At 43.9% G+C, this 14,868-nt stretch overlaps 1 protein-coding gene and 1 long non-coding RNA gene across 6 annotated transcripts in view; one reads left to right on the forward strand and one right to left on the reverse strand.

The window, feature by feature from the left end:
- LOC103101292 (uncharacterized) overlaps window positions 1–5,570 on the reverse strand; it is a 69,516-nt gene extending 63,946 nt beyond the window's left edge. For both annotated transcript variants that reach the window (XR_008911585.1, XR_008911584.1), the window contains exon 1: window positions 4,932–5,570. This is a non-coding gene — a long non-coding RNA (uncharacterized LOC103101292). The remainder of the gene's footprint in view (window positions 1–4,931) is intronic.
- Window positions 1–14,868, forward strand: part of ACOT7 (acyl-CoA thioesterase 7) — a 161,349-nt gene that overhangs the window by 4,926 nt on the left and 141,555 nt on the right. For 2 of the 4 annotated variants that reach the window (XM_007492087.3, XM_007492088.3), the window contains exon 1: window positions 3,658–3,793. The exons of the other annotated variants lie outside the window; for them this stretch is intronic. In XM_007492087.3, coding sequence (XP_007492149.2) covers window positions 3,690–3,793 — 104 coding nt within the window. In that variant the 5' untranslated portion in view covers window positions 3,658–3,689. Of the gene's footprint in view, window positions 1–3,657; window positions 3,794–14,868 lie in introns of those variants that run through there. 4 annotated transcript variants of the gene reach the window in all.

Below are 14,868 nucleotides of genomic sequence, written 5' to 3' on the forward strand. Positions count from 1 at the left end.
TCCCATTATCATCCTCATCCTCATCCTCATCCCCATCCTCATCCTCATCATTGCTAACATTCATACTGTGCCTACTGAGTGCCAGGCACTTTGCCAAGGCCTTTCCAATGATTATTTCCTTTGATTTTCACAATCCTGGGAGGAGGGTATTATGATAGCCTCCCTTTTACAGATGAGAAACAGAGGCAGACAGGTCGAATGACTTGCCTCAGAATTTCAAGGTCTTCCGTTCTGATTTTTTTTGGTTAGTCTTCCTACTCACATTTTTGTTGGAGGCCTGGCATGTGTCCTGAGTGCCTCTGCTGCTGCTACACGGTGTAGAAGCGGCTGGGTAATGCAGACACCATCTAGAACAAGTTCTGATGGGCTTAGGTGACTGGCACCAGTCATTGGGGGTGGGGTGGGGCAGGAGTTGTTTCTTGGTTCTGCTTACTACATGCTTCTTGGAATTCTTCACGCATGCAGTTCAGGGGCCCAGATGACTTAGCCATTCCAAAAGGGGATGCCTGGAATAAATATGTTGGTGTATGCAAGCCTTTTTTCTTTCTTTTTTAAAATAAATTTATTGATTGCTTGATTTAGAATATTTTTCCATGGTTACTTGTTCTCTCCCTCCCCTATTCTCTATCCCCTCCTGGAGCTGAAAAGCAATTCCACTGGGTTATACATGTATTATTCAAGCCTTTATTTCTAATGCTGGCCACCTTGAACTCCCTTTTTTGCAGGGGGATTTCTGTATTTTAGTCACTTTTCCTTGACCTCATTCCAGATCAGTTTCTGGAGTGGTTTGCTGGGTCTGAGACTCTAGCTTTGGAGAGGGTCCCAACTCTGCATTTGGGCAAACATTCACCTCCTGGGCCTCAGTTTCCTCACTTGTAAAATGATTGATTTGGCTTAATTGGCTCTAGATCTCCATTCCTTTGATTTTGGAGTGGTCTTTCCTATGGTGGCCAGTAGTTTGCAGTTCTTCTTTTGAGAGTGTCAGTTCATTTCTTTGAACCACTTATCCACTGGGAAATGACATTTAGACTTCAATAACTATTAATTCCCCATTTGCCTTGCCTGTCAGACTCTTAGTCAGAGATAGTAGATGCAAAGATTTTTTTCCCCCTGGAAGCTGCCTTGTTATGTTCTTTAACTCAGTTCATCTTTGTTGTGATATAGATTAACTAAGGAAATGCCAGTGGATTTTTTAAAACCCTTACCTTTTGTCTTAGAATCAATATTGTGTATTGGTTCCAAGGCAGAAAGTAATTAACAAAGGCTAGGCAATGGTGACTTGCCCAGGAGTACAAAGGAAATGTCTGAGTCCAAATTGGAACCCAGAACCTCCTGTGTCCAGGCTTGGCTCTCCATCCACCAAGCCTACTAGCTGCCCATCTCCAAAGGATTTAATACATCATTGTAATAATAACTCTTTTCAGTGGATCTGCTTTCTCAGACTGAAAGAGAAGCTGGCCAGGACAAAGAATTTATAGACTCTTCATTATATGGATCAGCTTTTTCAAAAGTCCTCACAAAAGGCAACTTTAGATAATTCAGCCCGATAGGAAGGTTTTAAAGGCAACAATGTAGCTGGGACAGATTGGCGTGAAAGAGCCAGGCTTGACACATGGATGCTTCATTTCTTCCGGAGGCACTGGACCCGGATGCATTTTACTTTTCACTACAGATTGAATGAAGCACACCATTTCTCACTTCATTTCCTTCATGAGTTGTTTTTTTCTAAGATAAGTGTCTTCTTTCACAACATGACAAACATGGAAATACCATAGTGCATGACAGCACGTGTACAAGTGGTATCATGTTACCTCTGTGTCGGAGAAGCGGGGAGAGAAGGAGAGAACTTGAAAATATCAGAAAATGATTTTTAAAAATTCTATCTGAGTTTAATCTGGAAAAAAATCTAATTAAAAAAAGTTTCCCCCCAGGAATTGGCCTTTGACATATTTTGAACTTTATATTTAACATGTAAAAATCCTGGCGATCCTGGCTATGAGAGTGTGCATCTGGTGAGTGCTTTGCCATCCAAAATATTCCTTCAGCCTCCTGACCTTATCAGAGACCGCCTGGGACAGAGAGCTTCCTTTTGGGAGACCCCAGGCTGCCCCTCGCCTCTCAGGCAACACCGTCACTTATGGGGAAGGCACGGGCCAGCATCCAGACTCTCATCTTCTCATGGCGCCTTTACTAGCCCAGGTCCATAGGCAGATATGGTTTAAGATAAATCAAAGCAAGAGAGAAAGAAGCTGGACTTGGCTGTGTCCCTGCAGGGACCTGGAAGAACTAGAGGCTCTGAAATAATACTTCAGTAAACACTTATTAAACAGGAGAGAAGACCTGGAGCAGTGGAAAGTGGGCCAGCCTGGAGGTCATGGGTTCAAATTCTCTTTCTTGTCTGAACCAGCTTTGTGACTGGGTAAATCCTGTAACCTCCCTCGTTCAAAATTGGCCTCAGATACTTACTAGTGTGGCAAGTCACTTCACCTCTATTTGCTTCAGTTTCCTCATATGTAAAATGGGGCAATAATACACCTACCTTCCCTGGTTGTGGGGAGATAAGAAGTGAAGGTGGGGATCCCAGTGTCCCAGGCAACACTCTACGACCATCAAGTTATAGATGAGGTGCCCATCTATGTGAGTGGAGGGAGTTTGCACCCTAGAAGTTCTCTATATTGATGAAATCACAATTCTGGATTAAAAAAACCAAACCAGTAACAGTAGGGGGGGGGGCAGGTATCATCCCATTGTTCCAGATGAAGAAACCGAGATTCAAGGGTTAAATAGGTTTGTCCAAAGTTAATCCAGCCAGTAAGTGATGTAGATCCAGAATGTACATTTTGTCTTTTCTATGACAACCCAGAACTTGCAGATTTTTCTCGGGCAGCTCCCTAAATCAGTGGGCCCTAAATCGGCACCTCCATTAGTCATGGAGTGTTGGAAGTGCTTTTGGCCTAGACCCTCTCCCTCACTGTGGGGAACTGTGGATGTGAGGCTCCATTTTTAGTCCCAGGGCTCCCCGCATGGCCTTCCTGGGCTCCTTGGCCTGGCCAGTGCCCCCATGCCCCGGGATTGCAGTATTTCCTCCAGCTCGTTTCTGAAAGTGAGCCCGGGGGAGAGTCTCACCGGCGTGGGGGCTGTAGGACCAGCCACGTTTTCTCAGAGGCCTTCTTGAAGATCTGGACGCTGCCTCCGGGGAGAGTCTGGAGGGGCTCCAGGTTCGAGTGTCTGCCTGTAATGTGGGGATGGGCCAGCCTGTGTCCTTGGCGTGACACGGAGGCTTGGAACCTCATCTCGGAGAATCTTCCCATTAAGTCATCGACTTCCTTGAGTTGCCCAATCTAAGGGGACTGCTGGGAGCGGCTTTGTTGACTTCACTGGGGAGTTTCCATTTCCTCCTGATGGGTAGCGCTGACCCCTGCTGGCCGCCCTGGTGATGAATTGCTGGGAGCTAGGATGGGGGAGGGAGGTGGATCCATCCATAGTTAAATCAGGAGAGACTGGCAGGTGGTAGGCGTGCCTGGGCCGACAGGCCGGCCAGCCAGGCAGGCTCAGAGGCGCGACGGTTCGCCTCTGTTGGCTGCTATTTGGGGAAGCAGGTCACCACAGAGAAGGGGATTAACCCTCCTTATCTAGCCTGAAGAAACTTAAGGCTTTCCTTGGGCCACTCGGCTCCCTGAACCGGCCCCATGAAGAAGCTGTGGGCCCTGGCCCTGGCCTCTCGGGCCTCTTCCAGGGCCCACACTGTGGGTCCTGCTTCTCATCCAGACCATTCTAGACACACAGGGAGAAGGTAAGAGACTGATTCCGGTCTGCCCCTTCCTTCTCTCTCTCCTGGAATGACTTGCTAAATGGGAACGACAAGTAGTTCAGTGCCGGACATTCATGGTCTGCTTTGGGGGATTTGTTGGCCCGCCTTTTCCTTGGGTATTGGCTATATGCTGGGATATTTCATCTTGTGTTAGGACGAGACCCTCAAAGCTCACTGGGGATTGGACTGACCTTCCCCAAGGGACTAATTAGCCATGAGTCTCCTTTTAGGTCCAAGACCAGCAGTTGGGTCTTCTGTTCTCTGGCGGGCCTTGTTCCTGGGCCTTCAACTTCCATGATGAAGTTCATTTTTTGTTCTAATTTGTATTTTTGATCATGTTGGTAGCCCAGAGACTACGGAGTCAGCAAGGCAGGAATAGGAGTCCAAATTCTGCCTCAGATTCTGCCTCAGATACCTAGCTGTGAGCAAGCCACTGCCCTCCTTGATGCCTGGGTTGTGACATCCCTTGGTGCTGGGCATCTGATGCCTGTGACATCACTGGTCTGTCCCATGGGCACAGGGCAGGCCTGCCACCCTTCAAATCTTTATTCTTTTGGCCCAGGATGCCCCTTTCTGTGGGATAGGCATTGGAGGAGAGGAAGTCTAGCTTGAGTTAACTGGTTAAAAAGCTTCTCAAAGGTTTTCTCCCAGCCTTAACACTCTTCCCCTCCATTCTTTATCTCCATTTCTCTAGTGTTTCTTTATAGTTGGTTTGCTGCCTCTGCCCCTAGGATAAAACTGCAAACCTCACTGCATCTTGCATAATCTGGCCCAGGAAGGTAAAATTGACTCACTGATAGCCAGAAATACTGCTGGGAGTCACTCAACTCCCATATTGCCTAGTGCTTACCTCTCTCTTCTGGTTTAGAACCAATACAGAGTATCTATTCTGAGCCAAGGTAAGGCTTAAAAAAATATGCTGGGGCTGTTTTAGTTTTTGTCTAAGGAAGCATCCTATCCATAGCAAGCATTTCCTAAATGTCTGTAGAGGATTGAACCCAGAAACCCTCTCCTCTCCCCTCATTTCCCTTGTTAGATCCCCACTCTAGCTTGGGGGTAGCCATTTATTGCCTGTCTCTCAGGCTGTGCCTTCTTTGGGGATCTTCACCCCAATACGTACCTTCCAGTGCTTCCATCCAGTGCTTCCATGTCATCTTCCCCTCCTTTTGTTGCCCCCAAAGCCTCTGGACAAAGAATGGGAGAGGGTCCTTTCTAGAAAGAGTGGACTTTGTTCTTTCCTTTCTGTTTCAAGAGCATCAATGATTAACTTCTCCTTTGTTGGGTTGTTAGGAAGCTGGGTTTTCCCTCATCCTTCATTTGAAGAAGGCTGAGGCACAGAAAATGACTATGGAGTGTGTGTGTGTGTGTGTGTGTGTGTGTGAGAGAATGTGAGTGTGGGAGTAATATGGCCAGGAGACCTTCACCAATGGGCAGCTCTTCCTTCTGGGCTTCCTTGGGGAGCGAGTCACCTCCCTGGGGACCAGACTCATGGTTGGATGGGTCTTGTGCTTCATTTTCTGGAAACACTACTATTTAGGCCCATCTTCTGGTACCAAAGAGACTGGTGGTACCCTGAGTAGAGCACTGGACTTGGAGTCAGGAAGGGCTTCGTCCTAGAATTTCTGCTCAGTTAAGAAGCTTAGGCCATTTCTCTATGAAGAACATTGTTTATTAACAGATGAGTTCTGGCTCTCACCCAGCCTCCCAAGAGGAAAAAGTGAGCACCCGAAGGCTCCATCCTTGGACCTTCCCTGCCAGTGCTCATGGATGAATGCTGGAGAGAGGAGGGAGACTTGGGCACCTGGCCTCCTTCCTTATGACTTCATCCTGGGAGAGGTGTGTCTCACAAGCTTTACCTATGCCTGTGTGCTAGAGCTTGCCACATTCCCTTTTCCTAAGAGAGTTCTTGTTTAGCAGGAGCAGGTTCCACCCTTCCTAGAACCAAATCTAGCCTAGTGAGATGCCTTGAGGCCTGGGAAGAAATGACTAGCTTGGAAGCCGGATGACCTTCAAAAAATTTTTTAAGAAAGGTTTCATTTATACAAATGATTACAATTCAACATTAATTTTCAAGTTTGACTGCAGACCACTTTCTCTCTGTGGGCCTCAGTTTCCCCTTTAAAAAAAACCCTACTTTCTTTCTTAGAATCAATACTAAATATTGGTTCCAAGGCAGAATAGTATCGGCTAGGAAATGGGGCTTAAGTGACTTGACCAGGGTCATATAGCTAGGAAGTGGCTGAGGCTACATTTGAACATACGACCTTCTGTCTCCAGGCCTGCTACTCTATCCACTGAGCCACCTAGCTGTCCCTCAGTTTTCTCTTCTTAAAAATGAGTATAACAGCATCTACATGAGGATCAATGAGAATATTTGTACAGTGCTTAGCACAATGCCTGGCAGGTAGTAGCTTAAATGCTTGTTCTTTTCCTATTTATTCTCTATCTGGAGAAGGCTGAAGTAGAAAATTGTTAGGTTTATCAGGCAATAAAAGGATCTGCCTGCCCCCTTCCCATTATCACACAGGTGATGGGATACCAGGAAAATTGTGTCTTTTATTCCCATTAGATGATATATTCTTGGTAACCCTGGACCAGTGCTATCGTGTCTTTGACCATCAGGGGATGCTATTGCAATGTTACAAACCAATTCCTGGTTCTCTGAATTCTTGTGTACTCTGGTCTTGGCTGATGATCCCCAGGGCACCCATTCTGGGCCATATTCCATTACCTCTTGGGCCTGTGGGGGCCGCCCAAAGTTCTGCCACTGCCACAAGAACACATAGAAATGGCAGAAAATGTACCTAATGGAAACTTTGCAAATGAACTAAGGGAATGGCTACCATTTTGGGAGAATGACTGAAGAGTTTTTTTCCTATTTCACCAAAAAATGTTTCTTACTGTTCTCTTTTTATATCTCACCTCATATCCCAATAATATGCCCCTCCCTTAAAAGAGCCCTCTTTTAAAACAAAGAGTTAAAGAGAAACAACAATTAACCGAGATATCACCCTTATCTGGCTGAGTGTTTGGTATTCCACATTCCTAGATGTCAACCTTTTTAAAGAATGCCTTGGAGGAGGCAGGGTCTCCTTGATCTCCTTTGGGCTCAGTGATTGGTACCCAATTAAAAAAATTTTTTTTCCATTTACATTGTTGCCATCTTTTTATATATAGATGTAGAATATATATATGTTATATGTATAATGTATGTGTTTGCACATACAGACAGTTCTCACCTTTTGTACAGATTTAAATCCCCAGCTTTGGGTAGGTAGCATGACCCCACCAGGGCTACTCTGGTTTCCAGCAGGCAAGAGGGAGCCCCAGGCAAGGGGTCCTCTGCTGCTGTGGGACCCCTCTGGCTGGGGGAGCTGCTCTCCCAAGGAAGGACAGGTCTGCAGACACACATGTACATGTATATATATACACATGTGCATCTATAAACAAAGATCAGACTTGGTTCTTTTATTCAGTTTCTATTCCAAGAACATCCATGACTTTTCTTTTTGGATGTGGTTATTTAGATGAGTATTCTTACTCTCAGCCCCCCAGTCAAAGAAGACTTATAGCACAAGAAGTGAGAATGGCTAGTGTGTATATGTGTAAGAGTAGGGGGGGTGTTGTATAAAATATGTGTATGTTAGATGATGTAGATGTCTTCATATATACATATGTGTTTATTTTCCAAGTTCTGCTAACTCTACTGTGCATCAGTGTATGTATTTCCAAATTTTTCTCTATTCTTTCCATTTATCATTTCACAGTGTACCAAATATTCTGTCACATTTTTAAAAACTTTTTTTCTTTATTCAAAGATATTTTCTCAATTATATATAATAATTTTTAATATGTTGTCTCCCTCCCTCTCTTCTCTCTTCCCTATAGGAGATAATAAGCAATTTGATCTGAATTATACATGTATTGTCATGCGAAACAGTGTTCCAAATTGGTCATTGAGAGGATACTCATATAAAACCAAAACTCCAAAATAAAACCATAAATAAACTAATGTGAAAAATGGTATGCTTTGATCTGCAGCTGACTCCCACAATTCTTTCTCTGAAGATGGAGAGCATTCTTTGTCATAAGTCACTCAGAATTGTCCTGGATCATTTTATTGCTGAGAGGAGCTAAGTCTTTCACAGTTGATCATCCCAATCCCACAATATTGCTGTTCCTGTATACAATGTTCTCCTGGTTCTATTTATTTCACTTTGCCTCAGTTCCTATAGGTCTTTCCAGCTTTTTCTGAAATCATCCTGTTTATCATTTCTTATAGCACAATAGTATCCATCACCATCATGTACCACAATTTGGTCTGCCATTCCCCAATTGATGGACATCTCTTTAGTTTCTATTTCTTTGCCACCACAAAAATAGTTTTGTACAAGTAGGTTTTTGAGAGCCGAGCCAGCAGTCTCTCAGTGAGGAGGGTTCCTCTGTTTAGAGTGTGGCCATTCAGTCAGATAAATGATGAGAGGCACTGTATGCTCACTCATATGTCAGACATCACACAGTGCTCTGCCATGGCACAGAGGTTGGTTTATTTTATAGATTCAATGAGTACATTTCTGTCACACAATCATTTCTCAACGTACAGGTTTCCATAGAAGCTAACAATAGACGTGAAGCCTAAGGAAACATTGTTGCTATAACAGAAATAGAGGAACTACATAAACAGGGTGATCTGGAGGTTAGTACCTCTTGACTTAAGGGATGACCAGTTAGGGGAATCATTGTTATTTTTTGTCAGCTTTCACAATCAATCACAATTACTTAGGAGATGGGTAATAAAACATTTCATAGCTAGGTACAGGGTTAGAGGGTAATTTAAGACAGACCAGAATTGGGATTTTCCTCAATTTCCAAGTTGTATATTTCTTGTGATTGATTCAGGCACCTGGTAAGGTAGCTTGGTTATGAACCAGTGAAGTGTGTCAATAACTTGTGTTTCAAAGGAATGCTTCATTTACCTGTCATGCTTTGCCTACAATGGGTGTAGAGTGTTTAAGTATGCCTTTGCTTGAGAGAGAAGGGAGGGGTAATGGGTATTGGTCTTTAGGTTTTAATTCTGTGATTTTAATCTTTTGGGGTAATCTGGGGGGATTAAAGTGTGATATATCTGTGTTAACTTTATAAGTATTTGCTTTCATGTTATTTTTCCTGTATTGGGGAGAGGACAATAATCATAACAGTTCCATTAGTAGGGGAAGTTAGAGGGAGAAGTCATACAGAAGGGGGTTCAGTGGGTGCCTTATTTTCTGGGGGCTGCTTTGCAGTCTCCATTTCCCCAGACTATGACTTTGTCAGATAGCAGGGGTGTGATGGCTCTCCACCCATTTTTTAAAATCTCCTTGGGATACAGACCTAGTAGTGATATTACTGGATCAAAGGGTGTGCACTGTTTTATAGCCTTTTGGGCATAGTTCCAAATTGTCCAGCATTTTCTTGTACCACAGTTTGTTTAGCCATTGCCCAGTCCATGGGCATTTACGTAGTTCTCAGTTTTTTCTACCACAGGAAGGTCTGCTTTGAATATTTTGGTGTTTTGGGGGTCTTTTCCTTTCTTTTGGACATTCTTGGGTTATGTATTTGGCAATGACATCTCTTGGGTCAAAGAGTGACCATTGTAGTCATTTCCCAGATTTACTTTTTGCTCCTAGCTGTTTGCTTGGGGAAGGAGTCCTTGACTTTTCAAAGGATCTCTGCCCTAACTGCTTATATAGTGACTTCAGGCAAGTCACTCATGCTTTCTGGACCTAATTTTCCTTTGTAAGATTAGGGGGCTGCTCTGCATGCCCTGAGATCTCTGAGCTCTAATAGCAGCTGAATGACCAAGTAAATGGAAGAGCGTTGCATGTGGAGTCAGGAGTTTGAATCCTGCCTCAGGTACTGCCAAGGCCTTTTGATTTATCATCCCTAAAATGAGGATGATGATGGTATCTACTTCTCATGGTGGTGAGTTTAAAATGTGATATGTGTAAAGAATTTTACAAAACATAAAGTGCATAATGTTTTAGTAATGCTTATTGGTAAGTCTGTGAACTTATGAGGATGAAAACTCATCAGTGCCAACTAGCTGCTGCCTGACTCAGTGCTTTCCTCAGCCTGGCTTGACCATTCAGAATGTTTCATTTTAAATTTCCCAGCTGGAAAGGACTTAGGAATTGCTTAGTTAAACAACCCTTTCATCCCCTTTCCCTTCTTTCCCCTCTAGATAGTTTACTGTGAACTTTAAACATCTAAAATTGTTGATTTGGAAAAAAAATGTCATTCCATAAATACCCTTTTAAATCTCTGGCTTTCTTGCCAGTTTCCTTATCCAGCCATCCATGTGTTTGTATCTACATTTTCCTTTTGCATTATCAGGGGAAATATTCTAGTTCTTTCTTTGTTTTATATTCTTTTGTTGTCCTTCTTAATTGCCTTCTAACATACTATTATAACACCACACTGTTGCTGTAGGCTCAGCTTTTCTTGCTTCCTTGTATGGGATCTTAGAAGCAGCCAAGGGTGAAGGATATTTGAACACATGTCCCTTTTAAAATACCGAGGGTGCCTGATCTTCTGCCCACTGCTCACTGGCAAGGCTCTAGCAGGGTTGTATGTGTGTAAGTTTTATTTTTAGAGGTAATCCATGCCTCTCAGCTGGTACTCATCGTGAGGAACTTTTCTGTCCATGGAGTAATTATTTATATCATAATACTGCCAATTTGCCGCCCAACAAGTTTCCACCTTTTGCCTTGTGGCCTGTGCATGTAAATGGACTGAATTCCCAACTTGTTAAGCAACCTTTTTTTTCTTTGCCAGTTTTGACTTACCACCTCTCGAGGATGTGAGAAGTGATGTGTCCAGGGTCACATATTTACTGGTAGGACCAGGTTTAGAATTCAAGTCCTCCCACCCCTCCCCAAATTCTGTCGAAGCTTCTAGATGCCAGGTCTACACAACACCCCCTGCCCTTAAGGAGCTCCTATCTGTCTAGGGAAATACAAGAAATATTTGGGACGGTCTTGAGAGGGAACCAAAGAGCACTAACTAACAGGGGTTGCAATGGGTCAGATCTGGCCCTTGGAAGAAGGTGGCCTCTATAGATATTGAAGGAGAATTTTAAAATCTGTGAGCCTGGGGCTCCTGGAACAGGGCGACTTGTCATCTCACACGTCACGTTAGAGTCAGAACTCAAACCCAGCTTTCTTTGGCTCCACACCTTGCCCTTTGACTCCAAGGGGCATTGCCAGTGGGGTGACGGCCTCAGTGTGCCCCAAGCAGAACCCCTGCTCTCCCCTCACCCCGGCACCCTGGCCATTCTTGTTCCCTACTTGCCTCTTTCTGTTGAGGGCATGACTGCCCTTCCTTGGACAGGTGTGGTGCCCCCTTTCTTGATTAGTCCTCCTTCATCATTTCATCCTTTATAGCATCTCTTCTATCTTTCTTTCTGCTCACAAGGCCACAATTTGAGTGGAGGCCCTTTTTTAGTGTTTGCCTGAACTGTCGTGATCTTCTCATTTGATAGCCAGGCCCTGTCCAGCCTCCACCCAGTGGCTGTTTCACTCTCCCAGAAGCACAGGTCTGACCATCTCACTCCACTGCTCATCCATGCTGGGGACTCCCCATTGCCTCTGGAATCAAATATCGATTCCTCAGCGTGCCTTTTAAAGCCCATCACACCATGGCCCCAGCTGCCTTCCCAGCCTTGCTTGTATGTGCTGGCCACCAGACATCCACCTCCTCCTCTCTTTGGGCCTCTGCATTGGTTGCCTCCCCTGCTCGGGATTCTGCCTCTCCATTCTGCCTTGCAATAGGGGACTCTGTAGAGTTTTGAGTAAGAGCTTGACGAAGGTCTTTGTCTTAGGAAGATTATTTTATAGCTGTGTCGAAAGACTGAATTGGAGGGAGACTGATGAAAGTTTTCTTATAATAATACAGCTGAGAAGTTATATGGACCCAAACTGAACTGAAGTGTCTGTTGGAGTGTAGACAGGAGCATGCAGTTCACTTGGGTGATTCAAGAGATGGTGCTGCCTTTGAGGGATGGTGGTGAACTTTTTGGGGGAAGGGCAGACCGGATAATTAGTTCAATCTGAGATGTTAAAGTGCATCCAGGTAAAACTCTCTCTCAGACATTTGGCTAGATTGTACTGGAGTTCAGCTTGATGTGATCATAGATTTTGAGTTGGAAGGGACTTTAGGGTAAGAGTCCAAACTCCCTTATTTTACAGATGAGGAAACTGAAACCCAGTGAGCTTAAATTATGTGTCCCGGGTCACACAGAGTATCTGAGGCAGAATTTGAACCTCACTTTTCCTCACTTCCAAACCAGCTAGCTGCCCACTTATGGATGTTGGAGGAGGAGTGGGGTCTCACTATCTCTTGCCTTCTCCTTGACTTTAAATACCTTAATTGCCAAAACACCCAAAGGCCCATGGGTATAGATTTATCTTCCAGATCCTGATAGCCCTCATCTCCCCACCCCCATGGAGGTCTTTCTCCTTTCTCAGTGAAGTCAGTGCCTGGCACACACCTTGTTTTGCCTCTGTTTGTCTTATATCTATGCTCTCTCAGGTAACATAGTGTTGGAGACCCAGCAGGCTAAGTTGAAGATCTTGTGAGCTTCAAAAGGTTGGGAGAAGACCAGTGAGTCACCGTAAGCAAACTGGAAAGCATCAGAGAATACTTGATAATGCTCAGAATTCCAAGTGGGGATTCCATTAGACAAGGCTCTCATTGGTCAGGCCCTTATTTTACATAGGAGAAAACTGGAGCTTAAAGAGAGACAGCTGCACAGTGGTTAGAACATCTGACCTGGAGTCAAGAGAACCTGGGTTCAAATCTGGCCTCAGATGCTTCCTATTTTGTAATCCTGGGCAAGTCACTCAACCCCCATTGTCTAGTCCTTTTCCTCCTCTTAGAGTTGTTACTAGAAAAGGGTTAAAATAAATAAATAAGGAAATTAGGTGATTTATCCAAGATCTTGAAGATAGTATGTTGCCTAGCTGTAATTCAACTTTAGTTCTCAGACTAGTTGACTTCAACATACACTTTATTGTTTCCTCCGGTACCCTAATTTCCCAGTTCCTTGGTCTAATTAGCTCCATAACCACCTCCTCCACCCCCCTTCGCTCCCTATGGGATGATCATAGCTTCATGTTCCAATTTCATGTTTAAGAATGCCAACATTCCTTTACCTGATCCTATTGATCTTGCCTTCTCTCCTAGACCTTACTCGTTCTAAGCCTACTCCTTGGCGTCATTCCTACAAATTCTTGTCCTTCATCATCATTTTGGTTCTGCTCTCTTCCTAGGTTTGAACCAGTTCCACTCCTCTCCATCCTCTCCTTTAGAATTCCCCACGTCCCACTTCTGATCATGCCTTGTCCAAATCCATCCCATGATGACTCCCACCGTTCACCTCCTTCACTGCTGTGTGTGTGCTGCCGGGCAGAGTCAGGGGAAGTCATGAAACTGTGCCACCTGGGCCAGAGCCCTTCTCTCAGCCCAGTTGTCCTCTGACCCCTTCCTTCTGCTTCCAGACTTGTCATTGGAGGGGGCAGTCTCTTGCCATGCTCTCCTTCTGACTGTAGCAAACCCCACAAAATAGCTAGCATTTGCAAAGGGCCCTCTGTGCATTGCCCAGTTTCATTCTCACAGCACACGTCTTGGACCATCATCCTGAGCTGAAGAGCCCCACATTAGTTGTGGAAGTTGAAGCTGGAGGTCTCTCCACAGCCAGCCTGTGGTCAAGACCTCCCCGCCCCTTAGAGGTTCAACAGTGGATTTTATAGTTGTTTTTTTTTTAAACAGTTAATGAACATAAATCATTAACAAGGCAGAAGGTATTTAGAATGATAAGAAACGTGTTATAGTGTTTGGTAACAAGGGTGGAGAACCTTTGACACAAAGTCATATGTTAATATAGGAAAATTTAGTGACTCCTCCAGCACTATCCTACTACTTGTGGGAGGGGTTGAGTCAAAGTAACCTTTCTTGGCCATCATATTCTGGGGAGCCTATAGTTGACATAGATCCTCACAAGATCCAATAACACCTGGACATGTCAAGGCTGTTTTCCTGTGATCTCATCAGGTCACCTGTCTACTCAGCATGCCCAATGAGCCCAGCTCCTCCTGCGTGGGGCTCAGCTTCCCTGGAGAACTACACAAACTTGACCTATTTGTTTCTCCAGAATCTCGTCATCGGGTTAGTTGCTATAATATTCCAACATACCAAACTACATCCTTTCTAATACTATGGTTAATATTTTATTATAACTAATATCTTATACACAGTATCATAAGTGGGTCTAACTTTCTAAAAATTGTAATTTCAGTGACTTAACTAAAAGATTATATGGGATCCCTAAGTTCATGATATAAAGGCTATAAAATAATTTTCCTTTCAATTCCCCTCTGTTCAACACACCCTGAAAACAAAGGGGTGTTGATTACAATTTCATAACTCAAGGGGAAAGCTTTTATGAAATATATATAATCCAGGACAGGCGTTCTCTTACCAGGATACAAAATACAAATACATGATCAATAATAATGTTATTTTATAGAATTTTGAAGTAAAATCAACATTCTCTTCTATCAAAGTCATATTTAGACTGCTGACTCAATACTGATTTGGCTGCCTTTTTCTGATGCTCAAGAGCTTCGGTCTTAGGACAGCTTGAACAGGATGAACCAAGGGCGGAGAAATCCTCTGGCACATCAGAAAAAGAATTCCAAGCTGAGGGCCTTGATTTGACATGGTCTAATAGAACAAACAAACTTTTGATAGTACCAACTGTTAGAAACAGAATATTCTGGACTACGATCCTAATGTGGATTAGAATCACACCTAGGGTGCATATTTATATCAGACAAATTCATCTATATTTATATGAATCATCATAACAAGCTTTTTGGTGCTTTAATTGGCTTTGGGCAGCATTTACAAGAGCTAGTTACATCGGACAGAAACCTGTCACAACAGTTACAACAGCATTTCAAAAAATAAGATTCCCAGAGAATGATTAATCTATCATGGCTAACAATTTGGAGATTTCA

Source organism: Monodelphis domestica, chromosome 4 (genome assembly GCF_027887165.1).
Source record: "Monodelphis domestica isolate mMonDom1 chromosome 4, mMonDom1.pri, whole genome shotgun sequence".
In the NCBI taxonomy this organism is placed as follows: Eukaryota; Metazoa; Chordata; class Mammalia; order Didelphimorphia; family Didelphidae; genus Monodelphis; species Monodelphis domestica.